General features: G+C 38.7%; 1 protein-coding gene across 1 annotated transcript in view; it reads right to left on the bottom strand.

The window, feature by feature from the left end:
* Nucleotides 1–13,829, bottom strand: part of LOC100746348 (microtubule-associated protein futsch) — a 31,891-nt gene extending 18,062 nt beyond the window's left edge. Inside the window, 2 exon segments of the mRNA XM_024368981.2 lie at nucleotides 239–442; nucleotides 11,969–13,829. Of these exon segments, the coding sequence (XP_024224749.2) occupies nucleotides 239–442; nucleotides 11,969–12,103 (339 nt within the window). The 5' untranslated portion in view covers nucleotides 12,104–13,829.
* Nucleotides 13,830–18,490: the final 4,661 nt, after the last annotated feature.

Raw genomic sequence — 18,490 nt, forward strand, 5'->3', positions numbered from 1 at the left:
GGCGCGGGAATTTTGAAACTAAACTCCGCAGTTAACAGGTTAACGAACGAATGTGTGCTTCGTGGGAGGAAAAAAAAAAAAAGAAAAAAGAAAAGAGAAGGAACGGAACGAAAGGCTGAAAGGCGATTCGTCGTGATTCTCAGCCACGAAACAGTGGCCATTAGCCCATTCAAGAAAGCGTAGCGTGAAACCGCGTTACGACAACGCGCGGCGCGTTTCCACGCGAGGATTCGCTCACCTTTCCACCTTGCGAGGTCGAGGTTGTATGGCTGCTGCTCGAGGTCTTTGTGACGGTGTGCTGGCTGATGGAGGTAGCATGACTCGAGCTGTTGGAGCCGGCGCTGCCTCGTTGCACCACTTGATAAGCTCGTTGCTGTTGTTGGTCGTAAAGCTGCAGCAACTTCTGCTCCTTCTCCTGCAGTTGCTTCTGCTGAAAGCGAGCCTGCGACAACCGCACGTAATTTTCCCTTAGTTTTATCATATCTCGCGGGGCAATGTTTCTCGATGGCGACAGACTTCTACGATTTTTAGCCTCGTCTTTAGCTTTAAAAGTCAATCGATGACAAATTTCCAAGTCTTATAAACTTAGGTTTGTTCCGAGATTTTAGCGAAGCTCATCAATTCCGTGACGTGAACGTGAGCACGAGCGTGACAAATTCTTTTAAATTTGTCGCTTGAAGGGATTTTTGAAGCAGAATGCTATCCGTTTGGCAAATTGTTGCTCCTTGCTTTTGTTTAATTTTCTTAGTTGTTACAGAGCACAGCCATTGGGCTTATGCGTAAGATCGTTTAGCTTCGGATCGCTTAAGTTAGGTTTAGGTTAGCTTCGCATCGCTTAGGTTAGGTTTAGGTTAGGTTCGCATCGCTTAGGTTAAGTTTAGGTTAGGTTCGGATCGCTTAAGTTAAGTTTAGGTTAGGTTAGGATCGCTAGGTATGTGGCCGAGTACAAGACACTCAAGGAACATGTGAAGTTTGCAATTTTTAAATGCAAACTTAAACTTTAAATTTTCAAAACATGCGAAGTTCGCCTTTTGAAATTGATAATAGGCTTGAAGACGGTTTTTTCTATACTTTTCACATACTTTGCTACGAGTCTGGGTATTTCTTGTACTTTTTAAATACTTTTTTAACACTACGATCTTTAACTCGAATCTTGTGAATGGATCCTGTAACGACCCAACGATTACATTTGTTTTGCAGAATCTGCACGAACACTTTAACGAAACAAACTACTCAGTCGTGTTCTTTTTCAACGATAAAATGACCAGCCAACTCGGGATAGCTCAGCAAAGAAGCACAATCTGAAATATTGTCGAGGAATCAACCTTCCACAGCAACAACTCTTCAAACGTCACAAGTTTGCCGCGTAATGAACAGGCTGCAGTGTTGTCAATGTTCGCGTAATCGGGCGAAACGTTCGTCCAAAAACTTGTTTGCACTTGAACTTCTTCCAATTCAACTTCTCCCGCAATAGCCTCGATTGCACCTCGTAACTTTGTCGCGTCTTTAACCCAAAAGGGATTCTTAAACGCACGACAATCTTTTCCTTCCAAAACTCCTTTTTTATATCGCGCGATCTCCTAAAATCGCGCGATCGACGAAGCAACGAAGCGATTAACGCGACTGGTTTCCACTGGCTCGATCGATCCGCGATCGTTTCGTAGCTGATCTTCCTCGTGGAAACAATTAAGCCGAAGCTGTGATTCGCGAGCGAAGTTAACGCCGGCCGGCTTGCGACTTCTGGTTAACCGCGGCTCCTACAGCGATAGCTGCACGGACTACAGTGCGAGCGATGCATACGCGGCGCTCGCACGCCGTGCAATCTCATCGATTCCTTTTAACCTACATGCCAAGGGGTTAGTAAACTCGTTACCTCGCTGAAGCCGGCGGAATTCTTCCCTTAATTCCAAGCGAGAGTCTAAAGACCAGGCACTAAGCGTTAGACTATTCATTATTACTCGAGCGATCGACTAATGGACTTGAGATTAAGTAGTTGGCTGGTTTTGACGAGTATACTCGTCATGAGGAAGTAGAAATATTCTGTGTTATGATGAAGAAAATAAAACAGTCTTTTCAGTACAATTTAACTCTATATTACAACAGCCACACATATTGTGGTACTTGACGAGTATACTCGTCATCGCTTACTTTTTGTCACATATTGTGGTACTTGACGAGTATACTCGTCATCATTTACTTTTTGCCACACATACTGTGCTGCTTGACAAGTATACTCGTCATCGCTTACTTTTTGTCACATATTGTGGTACTTGACGAGTATACTCGTCATCACTTACTTTTTACCACACACTGTGGTGCTTGACGAGTATACTCGTCACGTGTAAAAGGTCGTTGCAATTCGCTGTTTAGTAATTGCAGTAAATTGCAGTAATGAAATTAAAAAATAAAACAGTCATATCATGACAACTTCATTCTATATCATAACAGCCATATATATTCTGTGCTTGACGAGTATACTCGTCATCGTTTACTTTTTGCCACACATCCTAGGCACACGCTTTTCAAAATTTTCAAAGAGATCGCGGTATCTAACTGGTTAAGGAACAGCGTTTATAATCGAAATTGTATTTCCATATCGAAAGCACGTAATTGTAGCCTTTGTTTTCGCCCACGTGTAGTATACCGTTTCTATTTTTATATTCCAAAGTAGCCATCTCGTCCTATCGCTTGTCGATCACATCTTGCAATTATATTAGAAACGCGTCATTCAGAAAGAAATTCGAAACAAAGTGATGGAGTAAAAACGAAGAAGACCAATACGTGGCTCGTTTCATATACAATCAATCGTCAGTCAATGTATTACAATCAATTTTCGAACGACGTGAGGACAGAAACGCGGGTAGACGCATCGCGTGCGTCAGATGGTGTTACGAGCAGTGCACGTGCATATGACGAGTCAGAAAATTCGTATATGATTCTTCTTGTACAGCTTCATCATCTGCTCTACGTATGTACTTTTGTAATAAAAGATCCTTCAAGCACGTAAAACAACAACAACGTAAACATTTTCTCGCTAAAGCTAAGCCGACGAAAAGAGGAACACTTCTTCTCGACAATTACACATATTTTCTACCGCGATTGCACGAACTTTTATAAAACATTGATCACAAATCTTCAGTTACCAGGTTTTCAAATATTTTACATCGCCCCAAAAGTTTCTTTCATTTTATTGGGTTGGCAATTAAGTGATTACGGATTTTGTGAATACCACCTAGTGACATATAAGCAAACATTAAATGCGCAACATTTTTTCTTTTGTGTTATTTTATTTGTAGTAACAAAACAACGAATAAAACAAAAAATGTCTACCATTTCCTTATGAAACGAGAGAAACTTTTTACCAAATATAATGAAACAATTTTTGTCAGGTTAAAAAAATCGATTTAGTTTCGAACGAACGAAATTTCCCCACCTTACGCCGCACGTTTTGCAAAGGTGAAAGACCCGTCGACGCAACTCCCACCAGCCACTTAATTAAAGTCGTGGTGAATAATCGTATTCGCGAACGTTCGCTGACGTTGGCGCCTGTCGCTTGTGCGAATCAACCGGCCAGGGATTCGTCTTCGTCGAAAGATCGAGTATTGTTTGATAATCAAGAGGAAACTGTTAATTGGATAGCCGTCGAATCGTTGAGCCGGCAATCAGGCGGCCTGCTAATTGATTTATTCCTAATGAGCCTGGTCGGCCGCGCCGCGTCCATCGTCTCTCGCTTTGTACACGTGCAAATTCCTGGCTCGGCCACCCGTGAACGCGTAATTCGTAATGATAACGAGACGTTGATTGGACGTCGATTAGCGTCGATGTTTCGATCGGTTGCCTGAAATATTTTTCTCTTTTTTATGCAACCGTGTCACATCGTTGCTGGCGTTTCGTCGATTAGACGTGATTTTTCCACTAACGTGATCGAACGACGATGGAAAAACAGCTTCCACGCTTGTTTGCTTTCCGCTTAAATCGATTATTGTAATCGCGACGATGTTAAGGTTGCACTTGCTGCTCGCAAACGAACGATAAGCAGAAAAGAAGATTGCACCTACATGTGTATTGGCTTGGCAACTAAGTGATTGCGGATTTTGTCGATACCACTCAATGACAAAACCCGCAATCAGTTGCCAACCGAATATTCTGTAACCTAACCTAACCTATTGAATAACCTAACCCCAATCACTTAGTTGCCAATCGGATATTATATTATATTTATAATTGTATCGTTTGAATGTCGACTATAATTTGATTTTGCAATTTGATAATCTGATAAGCAGAAAAAGAGATTGTATTAGCTTGGCAACTAAGTGATTGCGGATTTTGTCAATACCACCCAATGACAAAACCCGCAATCAGTTGCCAACCGAATATTCTGTAACCTAACCTAACCTATTGAATAACCTAACCCCAATCACTTAGTTGCCAATCGGATATTATATTATATTTATAATTGTATCGTTTGAATGTCGACTATAATTTGATTTTGCAATTTGATAATCTGATAAGCAGAAAAAGAGATTGTATTAGCTTGGCAACTAAGTGGTTGCGGATTTTGTCAATACCACCCAATGACAAAATCCGCAATCATCTAGTTGCCAACCGAATATTATATAACCTAACCTAACCTATTAAATAACCTAACACCAATCACTTAGTTGCCAACCGAATATTATATTATATTTATAATTGTATCGTTTGAATGTCGACTATAATTTGATTTTGCAATTTGATAATTTGATAAGCAGAAAAAGAGATTGTATTAGTTTGGCAACTAAGTGATTGTGGATTTTGTCAATACCACCCAATGGCAAAATCCGCAATCACTTTGTTGCTAACCGAATGTTATATAACCCGCAATCATCTAGTTGCCAACCGAATATTATATAACCTAACCTAACCTATTAAATAACCTAACACCAATCACTTAGTTGCCAACCGAATATTATATTATATTTATAATTGTATCGTTTGAAAGTCGACTATAATTTGATTTTGCAATTTGATAATTTGTTAAGCAGAAAAAGAGATTGTATTAGCTTGGCAACTAAGTGGTTGCGGATTTTGTCAATACCACCCAATGACAAAATCCGCAATCATCTAGTTGCCAACCGAATATTATATAATGTTGCCAACCGAATATTATGAAACCTAACCTAACCTATTGAATAACCTAACCCCAATCACTTAGTTGCCAATCGGATATTATATTATATTTATAATTGTATCGTTTGAATGTCGACTATAATTTGATTTTGCAATTTGATAATTTGATAAACAGAAGAAGAGATTGTATTAGCTTGGCAACTAAGTGATTGCGGATTTTGTAGTACCACCTAATGGCAAAATCCGCAACCACTTAGTTGCTAACCTCAACGAGCATTTAGATTGACCCGCGTTATTTGATCTTTGGAAATTAATACGAATACGTCGTTTCGTTAGGCGTTCAGATTGTCAGAGGTTCCAGGAAGATTATTCGTTTTAATAATACATAGAATTGATGTGTTTTCTTAATTGCGCATTCTTCACATGTCACTTCCTTTCTAGGTTGCTGTGTCTCACGCTATAATTACCAACCATTTACAAGTCGTTAACAGTGTAGCCACGTAATGTTAACCAATCGATTGGAGTAGCGAGCACGCGAATATCCAGCCGCCTATTCGTGAAAGAGAATTTTCACAGCGATTTACGAAGTACGCGTACAATAGCAAGGGATCAACGACGAAGACCAAAGCGTGTCAAGTACGTTTCACGCAAGTATATTTCCGGATTAATTGAAAGTACAAATTAAAACTCAAACTTCTCCGGATGGTGAGCTACGTTTTACACAATGAGTACAAAGAACGTTTAATAACGCTATAAATATCACTACGACAGCCACTCACCAAGTACACGTACAATAAGAGAGAAACAACGATAAAGAAAACTGAAAACTGTCAAACCACATGATCCAGACCGTGTCAAGTATTTTTTAATACTTTACTCTAGCGGTTCAACAGCATACGCACGTCCGACCGGCAACTCAGGCGCAGATTCTCCCTGGCGCCGGCTCTGTTTCGGGGCGCCGGCTCTGTTTCGGTTTAGACTCGGCTCTGTTTCGGTTTAGACTCTCCAATACCATTCTTTTCGCTAATAAGTTTTTCAAATTGGCGTAAAACTGTGGGAGCTTACAGAGCAACGCAACTGACGCAACTGAACAAGGTACCTTAGTACTAAATAGCAAATTACTGCTCAAATAATGAGAAAGATTGTCGGTGACAAGAAGCCGATTAATAGGCTATCGGTCAGTAAGCGTTGGCGACAGAAAGCCGATTAATAGGCTATCGGTCAGTGAGCATCGGCGACAAAAACCGATTAATCGGCTATCGGTCGGTAAATTGTTAATCACAGTTGCTGTGTCTAACAAAAGTATGTCTGCGATCCTTTCGAAATACAAAGGAAATTTTCGAACAAAGAAACTGTACAAACAACGTGGAACAACAACAACTGTAAAGCAATTTCATCGCTACGAGATACGTCGTAAACCGTGCAAACAAACGTTTGGTCAGATCGTTCTTAAACGTTTCCTCCAAAGCGTTGCTGTGTGAAATGCGTTTGCAACAGCGGCAATTAATCGATTACTTCTAAAAATATTTCAACTTTGCCAGTCAGTCTGTCGGTCGCGCGTTCTATTCCTGACTTTGCCACCTGCGGTGTATTCGAAGCAAAAACACCTTTTACCAAAGGCAAAACAAAACGGACGAAAATGGAAAGGAGCGTGAGGCAGCTTCTATTTTCCAAAATAACAACTCGATGCAACGGCTTCTGCGTAGGTGGCACTGAAAACCTGACCTCGCAACAGCAGTACGTTCACCTTGCCCTTAAATAAGACTCTGGATTGCCGTGTACCGGTCCATCGAAACGGTCGTGACGGGGAGAAAGAGAGAGAATAAAAAGAGGGAAAGAAAGGAGGAAAGGGACAGGTGGGCCAAGGGGAAGGATCGCAGGTACATTAAGGAAACAAGTAGCAGCGGAGGAAAGGAGGTCAGCGTGGAATGGCTGGCGAGAAACCGCGCAATCGTATCGTGGCTGAATCAGTGAGGCAAATGTAAAGAAAGTAAATGTAGAAGAGCTAGATAAGACTGTAACGTGCTGTATATTATAAGGAAATTTCTTTCCGACGATTTTCATTCAGCTTACTTTTTTTGCCTGTCCGTCCGGCTGGAATTTTTTTTTTTAAACGAGGATTCAGCTACTTGCCTAGGACAACCAGAGAGCTGAAAGTTGGAAAACACGCTCGTTTTACCGCGATAACACCGTGTAATTTCAAGAAATCGATTCTTCCTTGCGGATAATTGTGTGGTTGGCCCAGGTGAAGTCTCCAGATATCTTTTTATCGCACGGTACGGCTCAATGTACGTTGTCGGATGACAATTTGCAGGGGGAAAATAAACAATCAGGTGTGTAAATTGGAAAAGTTGAAAAAGATGGTTTCAATTAAAAATAAGTACTAAGAAGAAGAAAATAAGTTTGTTAAAATCAGAAACTTGTACATGTTGAGCACGAAATAATCGTATAATCGCGGTATCGTATAATAGCGTGTTATTATTATTATTATTATTATTATTATTATTATTATTATTATTATAGGGTATTACTCAATTGTTGAACTTGTATTATTAAAAATAAAAACCTGACGAGCTCACATTACATTAGTTGGGAAGTTCTCAGAATTGTAAAGCTTTCGAGGACTCTCTGTCCGATTGGATAAATCTTGGATTTACGATTCCAGTCAAATATTGTTGCATTTGTACGTGGAAATCGTTAAAACATTGCTTTGCTTGCCTTCGTTGGAAATTTCTTCATCCGAAACGTTCATCGAAGAAAGCAGAGGACGCGTTGGTCGAATGGAGGTCGCAAGGTTTTTAATTTTAATATTTTATTTTCCATAGCTTATTCGTCGATGGTACTTGACTGGAAAAATTATTTTCTTCTTCCTGGTTCATTTTGAAATAAGAACCATGTTCCTTAATTTTATCAGCTAGTTAACTGTTGCGACTTCTTTGAAAAGTGTGTTCCTAAATTGTGTGGCAAAAAGAAACCGATGACGAGTATACTCGTCAAACATACAGAGTATGTGTGGCTGCTATAATACAGAATAAATTTGTGATTTGACTGTTTCATTTTTCAATTTTATTATTACAGTTTACTCCAATTGCTAAATTGCAATTAAAACAGCAAATTGTAACTACATTTTCGCGTGACGAGTATACTCGTCAGAACACAAAATATTGCCAATCCTTCATGACGAGTATACTCGTCAGAACACAAAGTATTGCTAGTTCCTCATGACGAGTATACTCGTCAGAACACAAAGTATTGCTAGTTATTCGTGACGAGTATACTCGTCAGAACACAAAGTATTGCCATTTCTTCGTGACGAGTATACTCGTCAACACCGGCTAACCGGTTAATTTACATATTTCATTCTCGTCTGCTCGTCTAGGATCGCCCAAATGATTATTCGTGATGGATAATGGATGGCCATTGGATTTTGATGGACAATATGGACATTGGCCAACAATTTACTAATCGATTCAAAGGCTGATTCTGCGCACAGAATATACAGTGTATAAATTTGTTCCTACGTGTATCATAGTATATTTATTTCCAGTTCCACGTTCGCTATATATATTCGACTAACCAACCACAGCGAACACCAAAATAGGAACGTTGGCGAGTGATGCAGCGATATTTGCAAGCCACAAGATCCTAAAATTGCATTCTCCTACCTTCAAGATCACCTGAATTTGCTCCAAAAGTAGCTTCTCAAATGGAGAGCTAAAATCAACGAGACTAAGTCAACCCGTGTAAGTTTCTTTTTCAGGAAAGAGCAATGCGATTCGAAACTTTATCAAACGCGTAAAAACCGCATAAAAATACCGCAGCTGTCAACAGTACGATATCTGTTGTATTGGCAATTAAGTGATTGCGGATTTTGTCAATGTCATCTAATGACAAAATCCGCAATCACTTAGTTGCCAACCAAATAAATCTTCCCAATATGTTGCGCGCACTACAGTCAATTGAAAGGAACAATTAATGGTAAAAAGAGAGAAAATAGATGGAAGATGCGAAAATATCTACTGACGACATGTCAGAAAGCGGGGATTATCAGCGAGGAATAAGACACTTATTTATAGAAAAGATAACAAGGCCGATATGGATTTATGGCATCGAGCTACAGGGTCGTGTCTGTAAATCCAATACTGTCATCGTACAAAGATCTCAAGCCAAAATACTCCGCAGGAAGACGGATGCACCGTGCTATGTATCAAACAAAACGCTGCACGATGACTCTGACACGCAATTCATCAGACGGACAATACGAGAAAGAAGCAACAGCCACTACATCAAACTGGATCTTCGCAGCAATCTTCTCGGTTCTACCGGTTCTGAAGAAACAGGGTTCTGGAAGACTAAGAAGACAGTGGCCAAAGTGACGTCAAATGAGTCGACGTTACGACATACAGAGTGAACCAATATATTGAGATTACTGTGTTTTTGATAGTTCGATCGAAAATCGCTTTATCAGGTACAGCGCGGTTTCGAGAGAGTTTCAACGTGATTATAGCAAATTTGTTGTCAACTCTCTATTCCTCATGATTTTTCGACATCAACTTGAATTTCTCGCAAATAAACCGATAGTTTTTTAATAAAACACCTATCTGCTAGAGGATTCCAAGGCGAATTTTCTCTACTTTTTTTTCTGCTAGTGTGGACTCTTCAGTAAGGCTCTCACCTAACAGACCTATACCTTACACACAACGAGAGAAGACAGAAAGCGAGTGTTTCGTCCAAGATCTTACTTTTTTTTTTCATTATTTAATTTGAGCTTTACAATTTGTCCAACTGGACATTCGGTAAATTGTTTCTCTCTACTGATCACGACTCCTGGCTCACCCTGTATAAGGAACCCGAGGCACCAAATTAGCCTAAAGAATCTTCTCTTTGATTTCGATCGCCGATGCGAAGATAGGAAAAAGAAAGTTCATTTTTTGTTGTTACAGTAACAGTTTATATCAGTTTGGATCAAACGAGATGTTGTACGTATTAGAAAATAAAAAAATCCTTCAATTCGTCGATGCAATTATTTTCCCAGCAATGTTGCTCATAGACACGCAAACGTAAACTTTCTCGAGCTTTTAAGATATTACACCGCGCAAGGAAAGTTTCAGACCATGCATCACCTTTAATAATCAGACTTACTTAAGTTGTCCATGTAATCTGAGAAAATTAGATTAACCAGTACGCTGTAAAACTAGCAATCGAACTTGCCTGATAATACTAATCATCAATAATCACATTCGATGTTGCTCGAAATCCTCTCATTTTACATTCTGTAAAAATAATCACCTTCCCATTAACTTGTTACTATTCCGCCAAGAAGAACGATCGAACGAAAAGATTGGAAATTCCCAGCGAGCGCAACGAAAAAGGCAAACGAAGAATCGTGTCTCGTTGTTTCGAAAACATCGACCAGCAACGAGCATGTGCGGCGAATATCAGGCGATGGAAATGGAGAAACTGGCCGCGTCGTCGCATCAATGACACACCAACGACACTGCAACGCGACGTCCTGGCGAGCAAAAGGAACGTCAGAGATCGCGTGCCTTCTCCTCTATAAATGGTCATGTGTGTCAGAGGCGCGATACTGCGATCTTGCACGTCTGGTTCAAGCGTGAACATTGAATGATCAGTGTGAACACTGATCCGATGATTCCTTTCGGATCCCAGTCTGTTCACACCTATATGGATCTTCCCTTTGAAGCTTAGAACGATTATCTTCTCTTTGAAGCTTAGAACAATTATCTTCCCTTTGAAGCTTAGAACAATTATCTTCCTTTTTCCTCGAAAATTGGCAAATTCATTCGAACCTGATTTTATTATTACATCGCGTGATATGGTTTTATTTTGCGATCGTATCATAGCCACCGTGTGCTACTTTGTGCCATTGTGCGATTACGCTGTTACGAGTAATCACGAACGATGGGAATATTGGAGTGAGAATTTCTACACAGCTTTAGGTAGCTTCGAGGCGATGAAAGAAGAAACGAAACGCGTATGCTTTGGTCCGTTTGGACGGTTACTTTTCTTAAGCAAATTACTGCAAGTGAAACTGTCATAAATGTGTGCAAGGATTTCTGAATTTCACGACTCACTATGACTACAGATAGCGAAACCGATTAGCTGTTGAAAAGGTGCGTTGAATCGCGTGAACATCGCTTTGAACATATTGGCTTGGCAACTAAGTGATCGCGGGTTCTGTCATTAGGTGGCAATGAAAATAATTTTGTATCAAGGCTACTTATACCAATACCAGTGAAAATGATACTTGTCAAAGTGTACAGGAGTCCTGCACTCTATTTATCGACCCCCAATTAACCAGTTTCCACACGTTTTCCAAATTTTTACCGCGTATCATTCGATATGACTTTATCAGTTATCAGAAAAATTCCGGATAGATCGCTAGATCGCTAGATGCTAACACTAGAAACACCACATCAGTCAAAACGACTGGGTCTACCATTTTACAACCCTCGTTTAGGGATTATGGTCCCAGCTGGATTAATAATAGCAGAAATGTACCACCTAACATGGAATTGCTTCTGTAAGAAAGCAATAAATCAATAAATATAAAAATATTCTATTATTACGTATTTTTTAAAGCCCAATCATTTTCACTGATTGTGGTAGAAATAGCTTCGTCTTAACTATAGGTAGTTCTACTGTTAACAACGCACAAATTTATTACATTTATATGCCCCGTTCTGTATTTGAAATTTTTCATTAAAAATATATATTTATATAGAAAATAATCTCGCCACCAGGTATATGTACCACATCATTGGACATTGTCAGGAAAAAAAGGAGCACTCGTAATAAAAGAGTAACGTTTGTAGAACTATATCGCCAGAGACAGTACCATATTATTCAGATTGGACTTGATCTCTTGAGCTGCCCAGGACGATTCCATGTCCATGGAGACTCCGGGGGGTTGCAGTTGTTTCGATCGAATCGACGTATTTCTGCTCTGCTTCTTTCTTTCCTTGCGCTTCATCTTTCATGGCTATTCCTCGTCGCTTCCACGAGTGAACACTAACCTTCTTCTTCGCGTCTTTGTCACCTGCTCTTCACCAGAGATACACACGATATTTACACCTTACATGGTCCTCATTCACCTTCTATTTATCATTCACCTTCGAGAAGTTATATTCAAAGTGCCAGCTTTCTATTCTTTTATGGCCCATTGTTCGCACCTCTTCGACGCGAGAAGCGATTCAACTTGCGTCAATCCGATACGATACCACGTGGCTGTGGCTTCAGGGCCGACCTTGCGATCCTCAAGTTCACAGGATCCGCGAAGCGAAACTCGCAAGCCGCAGATTCGATGGAGTAGCCGCGAGTTCGCTGTTTAATTAGCCATTTGATAGCTCGTCATCGATGCTTCAAGCTTCCAGATTCAATTAAACTATTGCAGTTAGGAGTTTACGTCAGCGTTCCGTTGACGAGCAATCGATACGGCGTTACGTGGCTGGGTGGAAGGTCGCTCTTATGGATGTCAAGTTCATAGCTCTGGCGACGAAACTTCAGAACTCCCGGCTTCCACGAAAACAGACTACAATTTCCTTATTTGATTAGCGGTTTATTACCTGGCCATTGATACGCGCCATCCTCTTGTTTCTATGTTAAACGAACGATTCAACGCGTGTCTCGTTATGCAGCAAGTCTCTAACAGTTTAAACTTTGTTCAAGCTTGCGAAGGTTTATTTTTAGAAAAGTTGGCGAAAGTGTATTTTCTTCGCAAGCTTCTACGCAGCATCCGCAATTTAACAGACGTTGCAGGTATATTTTTTCGTTCAACAATCCTCGCACGTTTTTCATATTTCCACGTTGTATTTCAGTTCCAATCGCTGCAAGATATTTGTAATCGTTACGATTATCATCGTCGTGGATTATGGCTGTCGTTCGTTATCGATCGTTAGATCGGGCGTTCATAGCCGCGGAGAATTCGTGGCTCTTGTATTTTGACCTAGTTGCGGAATGTAGAGCAGAAATCATGGCGTCATAATGTCACGTTAAATATTTAGTAATACGTTCTTGTCAGCTTTCTGCTTCTACGTATTTATCGAGACAGCGTCGAAACGCGTTCTAATTTTCAACCTAAGCCTCCGAACGTAATAAAGAAATTTCGAGCGAAGAATTTGTCGAAGAAACTTCGTTAACACCTTTTAAACTGTTCGCTGTACGTACAGAAAGCCTTTACGTTGCTTGTCATCTTTCTTCCAGTGTCGTCCGAGACACTGTCAATAGCCACAGCTACTGTCAAACTTGCGGATATTCAGAAACTGTCTCTGTGTTTATTCAAACAAAATACTGTGAAATCTCAAGCGAAGAATTGATCGAGAAAAGAGTCAGAAAGGAGTCCTACTCTTCGTCTTCCTGCGTTTATTGACTATGCTAATTTCCTAATTCCAATATCAAGTTTCCGATAAAAAGAGCGCTAATTACGGTATTTTCTTATTTCGAGTACAATTTTCTTGGGTCTGTCTGGTTCCAACGTTCGACAGAGAATTTGCCAATTGTCAGTTGTTGAATTTTCGGCAATTTATCGCGCAGACATCGTCCAGCGTAACGTCCAAATCTTCGCTGTGACTTATCTGCGATTTTCCTGCGTTTCCGCATTCAGCAACGATCTCTTGCCAAACTGCAGCCATCGAGCAGCAATCGACGATGAATTGTAACCTGGTGATAGAGCTGACACTACGAGGGTTACCATCACAACTGCGTTGTTACCAAGCTCGGTTTGCCTACGCTCCATCGGCGCGCATGTGCAACTTTCCTACCCTTCGATTGTTGATGACAACGTGGTCATCGTGGTAATCGCCAGATTATCGCCACGTAATTCGCTATCATCGGCGTTGCTATTACAAGGAAAATAACGGGAGAAACGAATTTAGGAATTTACCGCTCTTTCAGCTGTTTGACTTTGTTCGTTTCGTCTGCTCGATCGTTCGGCACCGTGAACAGGCAAAACGAAGGACATAAATTACTGAAACGCCGATAATCGATCGTGACGTCAATCGTCTAATCAGCGTTTCAGAAAGAGAATATTCTTCCAGGAATACCTTCGGTATTTTTGGAGTTTTATAGATTTCCGGCTAGCTGCTCGCAGAAAATAAGAGTATAGTTAATACCGTTTGTTTTTTCTATTTTTCAGATTGCATTATACGGGGTGTCCCAGCACAATTATCGTACAATTGACAAGGGAGCGATTGTGCGCGAAAAAACAAGCGGAAAATGTGGAACAGAATTTATTTATTCGGCGCTTCGTTTTTGGGGAAACCGAGCTCCTAAATTTGTCGACTATACTTCAGTATGAGTGATTCCGGGCTAGACAGGACCGAATGATCGACAGGAAGTTATTCTACGTATAAAAATAAGTAAAAAATGTAGAATATAGTTTTCCCATAGGAAGCTTCGTTTCCGAGAAAATGAAATCTCAAAATTGGTGAGGTATGCGTGCATCAGGCTAGTTCTTAATCGAACACGTTCAAACTCTATTTTCTTGTGAACGAAGCTATATAGGAGAACATTTTATTCCACATTTTTCACTTGTTTTCGTACGTAGTGTAATCTTCTGTTAATTATTTTTTCGTATCTAGCCGGTGGGTAATTAAAGCTCACGTGCGCCACACAGACTTTTAGATTCGATTCTATCGGAAACGAAGCGCCGTATGAAAAAATTCTATTCTACATTTTCGATTTATTTTTTCACGTAGAATCACTCCCTTGTCGATTCTACTATGGTTACCAAGATTCTATACGGAAGAATTACTAATTTTTTCGTGGAAGTTGACATTTCTATCCTGTAAATTATGTGCTCAAGCGTAACATTCGCGGAGAAATTTCCCGGATTGTTCTTCGTATTGTCAAATACGCTTGATATTCCATTTTCTGTGAAACAATTCCAGGCAGTAAAGTTCAAGGTTATTCGACCACGAAATGTATATGCCAAGGTACCAATCGTTAAATGGAAGTAACACGGGACTACTAAAACTTTTTATTATAATTTTTATACACCGCTTTCTTCGCGTCTGCATCGAATATAAAAATTCTATATACAAGGTGAGTCATGTGGAACAGAACGTAAAGATATCTTTGTTAATATCGAAGATAGGAAAAAGTGTCGGAGAGGGAAGTTATATCGTTCAAGGAGACTGTTGACGCTTTTTTCAAGGTCTTTTGGAAATTTCCGATGACCTTGCCAAGGATTTTGAAAAAAGCGTCGATCAATTTTTTAGTACCACCGTATTTGTCTCCTCGGGCGACTATAACTTTCCTGTCCGACACTCTTCCCTGTCTTCGACACTAACAGAGATATTTAGCTGTCTTGTTTCGCACAACTCACCCTGTATATACGTCCGATCAAAGCGAATGAAATTGCTTTCCAAACAAATGTCGAATTTTCCTTGGCGGTGAAACACGTTCGAGAAATCCGCCGAAGTCGCGTGTTTCGTCGCTTGTTAACCGGATTATTTAAAACTTCAGCTGCAGCTACGTTGAAATTCAAAGTTCAAGGTCGCTGAAGAGATGGATTTACACGATGCCCCGCGCAGATAACACATACTCCTTGGAAATCCTACGAATTCCATGTTTAAATTTCATTTTTATACACTTTCGTTCGAATAAAATTTCCTGTAATTCCACCTGGCTCGACGAGATATTTTATACGAGAAGATTATTACTATTAAAATTATAAAGAAATAAAGTTACTATTCGTGAAGTTATAGGACATAACGTTACGTAAAACATTTTATCTTTCATCATATTTATCTTCGTTTTATTATTCGACGTTATGGGAAATATTTTCAATAAGTGGAAAATTCGAAGGATAAAAGAGTGTTTCACGGTCTTACGAAGATGTCTGGGATTTATTTGGCCACGTTAAAATTCCATCTTCCTTCTGTATTAATATTCGACAAAAAGTTTTCACATCCTTTAATCCTTGTATGGAACTTCTATGGGGTCGCGGAAAAATGTAAATTTCCGTGAAAACGACCTAGTGCCATAAGTTTTCCAAACACGAGCAGTAAAATTTATGTGGGAGTAAAATTTATGCAGAAGTAAAATACGGTACGTTTAATTATCGTGGCGTATCATTTTAATGATTTATTGCGCTTAGATGTGCATACTGATTTGAATATCATTATTTATTCATCATTTATTTTCATATTTCATACATATAATACAAGCAGTTGCTTGCGTCGGTCGTCATTTAATGTTTGTTAATACGCCATAGTAAATGTTTGGATTATTTTGAACCAGTTAGCTGTTTTCGACGAGTATACTCGTCATGAAGAAATGGCAATATTTTGTGTTCTGACGAGTATACTCGCTATGCGTAGCACAAATAAAACACTCGTTTCATTAAAATTTAGTTCTCTGTTGTAACAGCCAGTCTCTGTGTTTGACGAGTATACTCGTCATGAAGAAATGGCAATATTTTGTGTTCTGACGAGTATACTCGCTATGCGTAGCACAAATAAAACACTCGTTTCATTAAAATTTAGTTCTATGTTGCAACAGCCACTCTCTGTATTTGACGAGTATACTCGTCATGAAGAAATGGCAATATTTTGTGTTCTGACGAGTATATTCGCCATGCGTAGAAGAAATAAAACACCCGTTTCATTACAATTTAGTTCTATGTTGTAACAGCCACTCTCTGTGTTTGACGAGTATACTCGTCATGAAGAAAAGGCAATATTTTGTGTTCTGACGAGTATACTCGCCATGCGTAGAAAAAATAAAACACTCGTTTCATTACAATTGTACAATATGTTGTAACAGCAACACATACTCTGTGTTTGACGAATATACTCGTCATCGCTTACTTTTTCCGATACTTAACATTTTAGTTACATTTAATCAATTATTAAAGTTCTATCAAAATTGTGGTTGAGCGTTATTATGATGCAAAACTGAAGGGAAAATTTATAGTAATTGACAAATATATATCTCGATTGGAAAAGAAGATTTGTATGGATTATGAGAGTTATAAATGTAGAGAAAAGCTTTTCTTTCGACAAATACTGCTTTCGACTGTAACAAATAACGGTCTTTCTAAAGGGAAGCTTCCCTCGTATTATCATCATTTGTCTTGTAAATTCAAACAGCCAAACTTGATCAGAATTGCCAGTACATTGCGAGACTTTATAGGTCTTAAGATATATAGCGTCATTAAGTTAAAAGTAATGAGTATTTCCGAACAGAAAGTGTCCGATCTGCGGCCATTTTTTGTTGAAATTTCAGACATTTTTCGTCCACAGAACAGAAGAGAGTTACGTTGATGACGACAAGAAATATTATATTTATCTCCGGATTTAAATGGCAATATCCGAACATTTCAATTTGAAGGTGGAAAAATACAAAGAATACGCACAGGATGTAACGATACACAAAATATCCAAAGTAGGCTCGATATAGAGTTGCATATAATATTTAAAAGATACAACAAATCTTCGATTTTTTAAATATTGTGTTTATAAAAATATGGATTAGCTGGAAGATCGAAGGAATTTCCGGAGTTATTAAACAGTAATTATTATGCATAAAATACATATTAACTAAGAAAGAACTAGGGGATAATAGGCAAATAATACTAACAGTACTAACGATATAGCAGCAATAACAGTACTAATAGTAATAATAATAGTAGCAATAAGATGCAATAATTAAAAGATCGATATAATCAAATGAAGGGAATGAATTTGCAATCTTATGAAGGTTTTCGACTCATAGAGGTTCGACTGCGTTGCAATTACAGATTTTCGGAATATTTGTTCATTTACATGTATACTTTTATGCTTACTTATTTACTCATATAATTATATACTTATTCATTTATTTATTCACTTACTTACTTATTCATTTACTTATATACTTATATACTTATATCGTTATTCATTTACTTGTATACTTGCATACTTACTCATTTACTTTTATACTTACATATTTATTCATTTACTTACATACTTATATTGTTATCCATTTACTTACATACTGACATACTTATTCATTCACTTATATACTTCCATACTTATTCATTTACTTACATTCTTATATTGTTATTCATTTACTTATATACTTATGTGCTTATTCATTTACTTATATTCATTTATTTCCATACTTACTTACATTCTTATATTGTTATTCATTTACTTGTATACTCACATCCTTATTCATTTACTTTTGTACTTACATACTTACATATTTGCATACTTATTCATTCACTTCTATACTCACATACTTATTCATTTACTTACACACTTATATTGTTATTCATTTACTTGTGTACTTACATCCTTATTCATTCACTTTTATACTCACATACTTATTCAGTTACTTACACACTTATATTGTTATTCATTTACTTGTGTACTTA

This window comes from Bombus impatiens, unplaced genomic scaffold (genome assembly GCF_000188095.3).
Source record: "Bombus impatiens unplaced genomic scaffold, BIMP_2.2 scf_0501, whole genome shotgun sequence".
Taxonomy (NCBI): domain Eukaryota; kingdom Metazoa; phylum Arthropoda; class Insecta; order Hymenoptera; family Apidae; genus Bombus; species Bombus impatiens.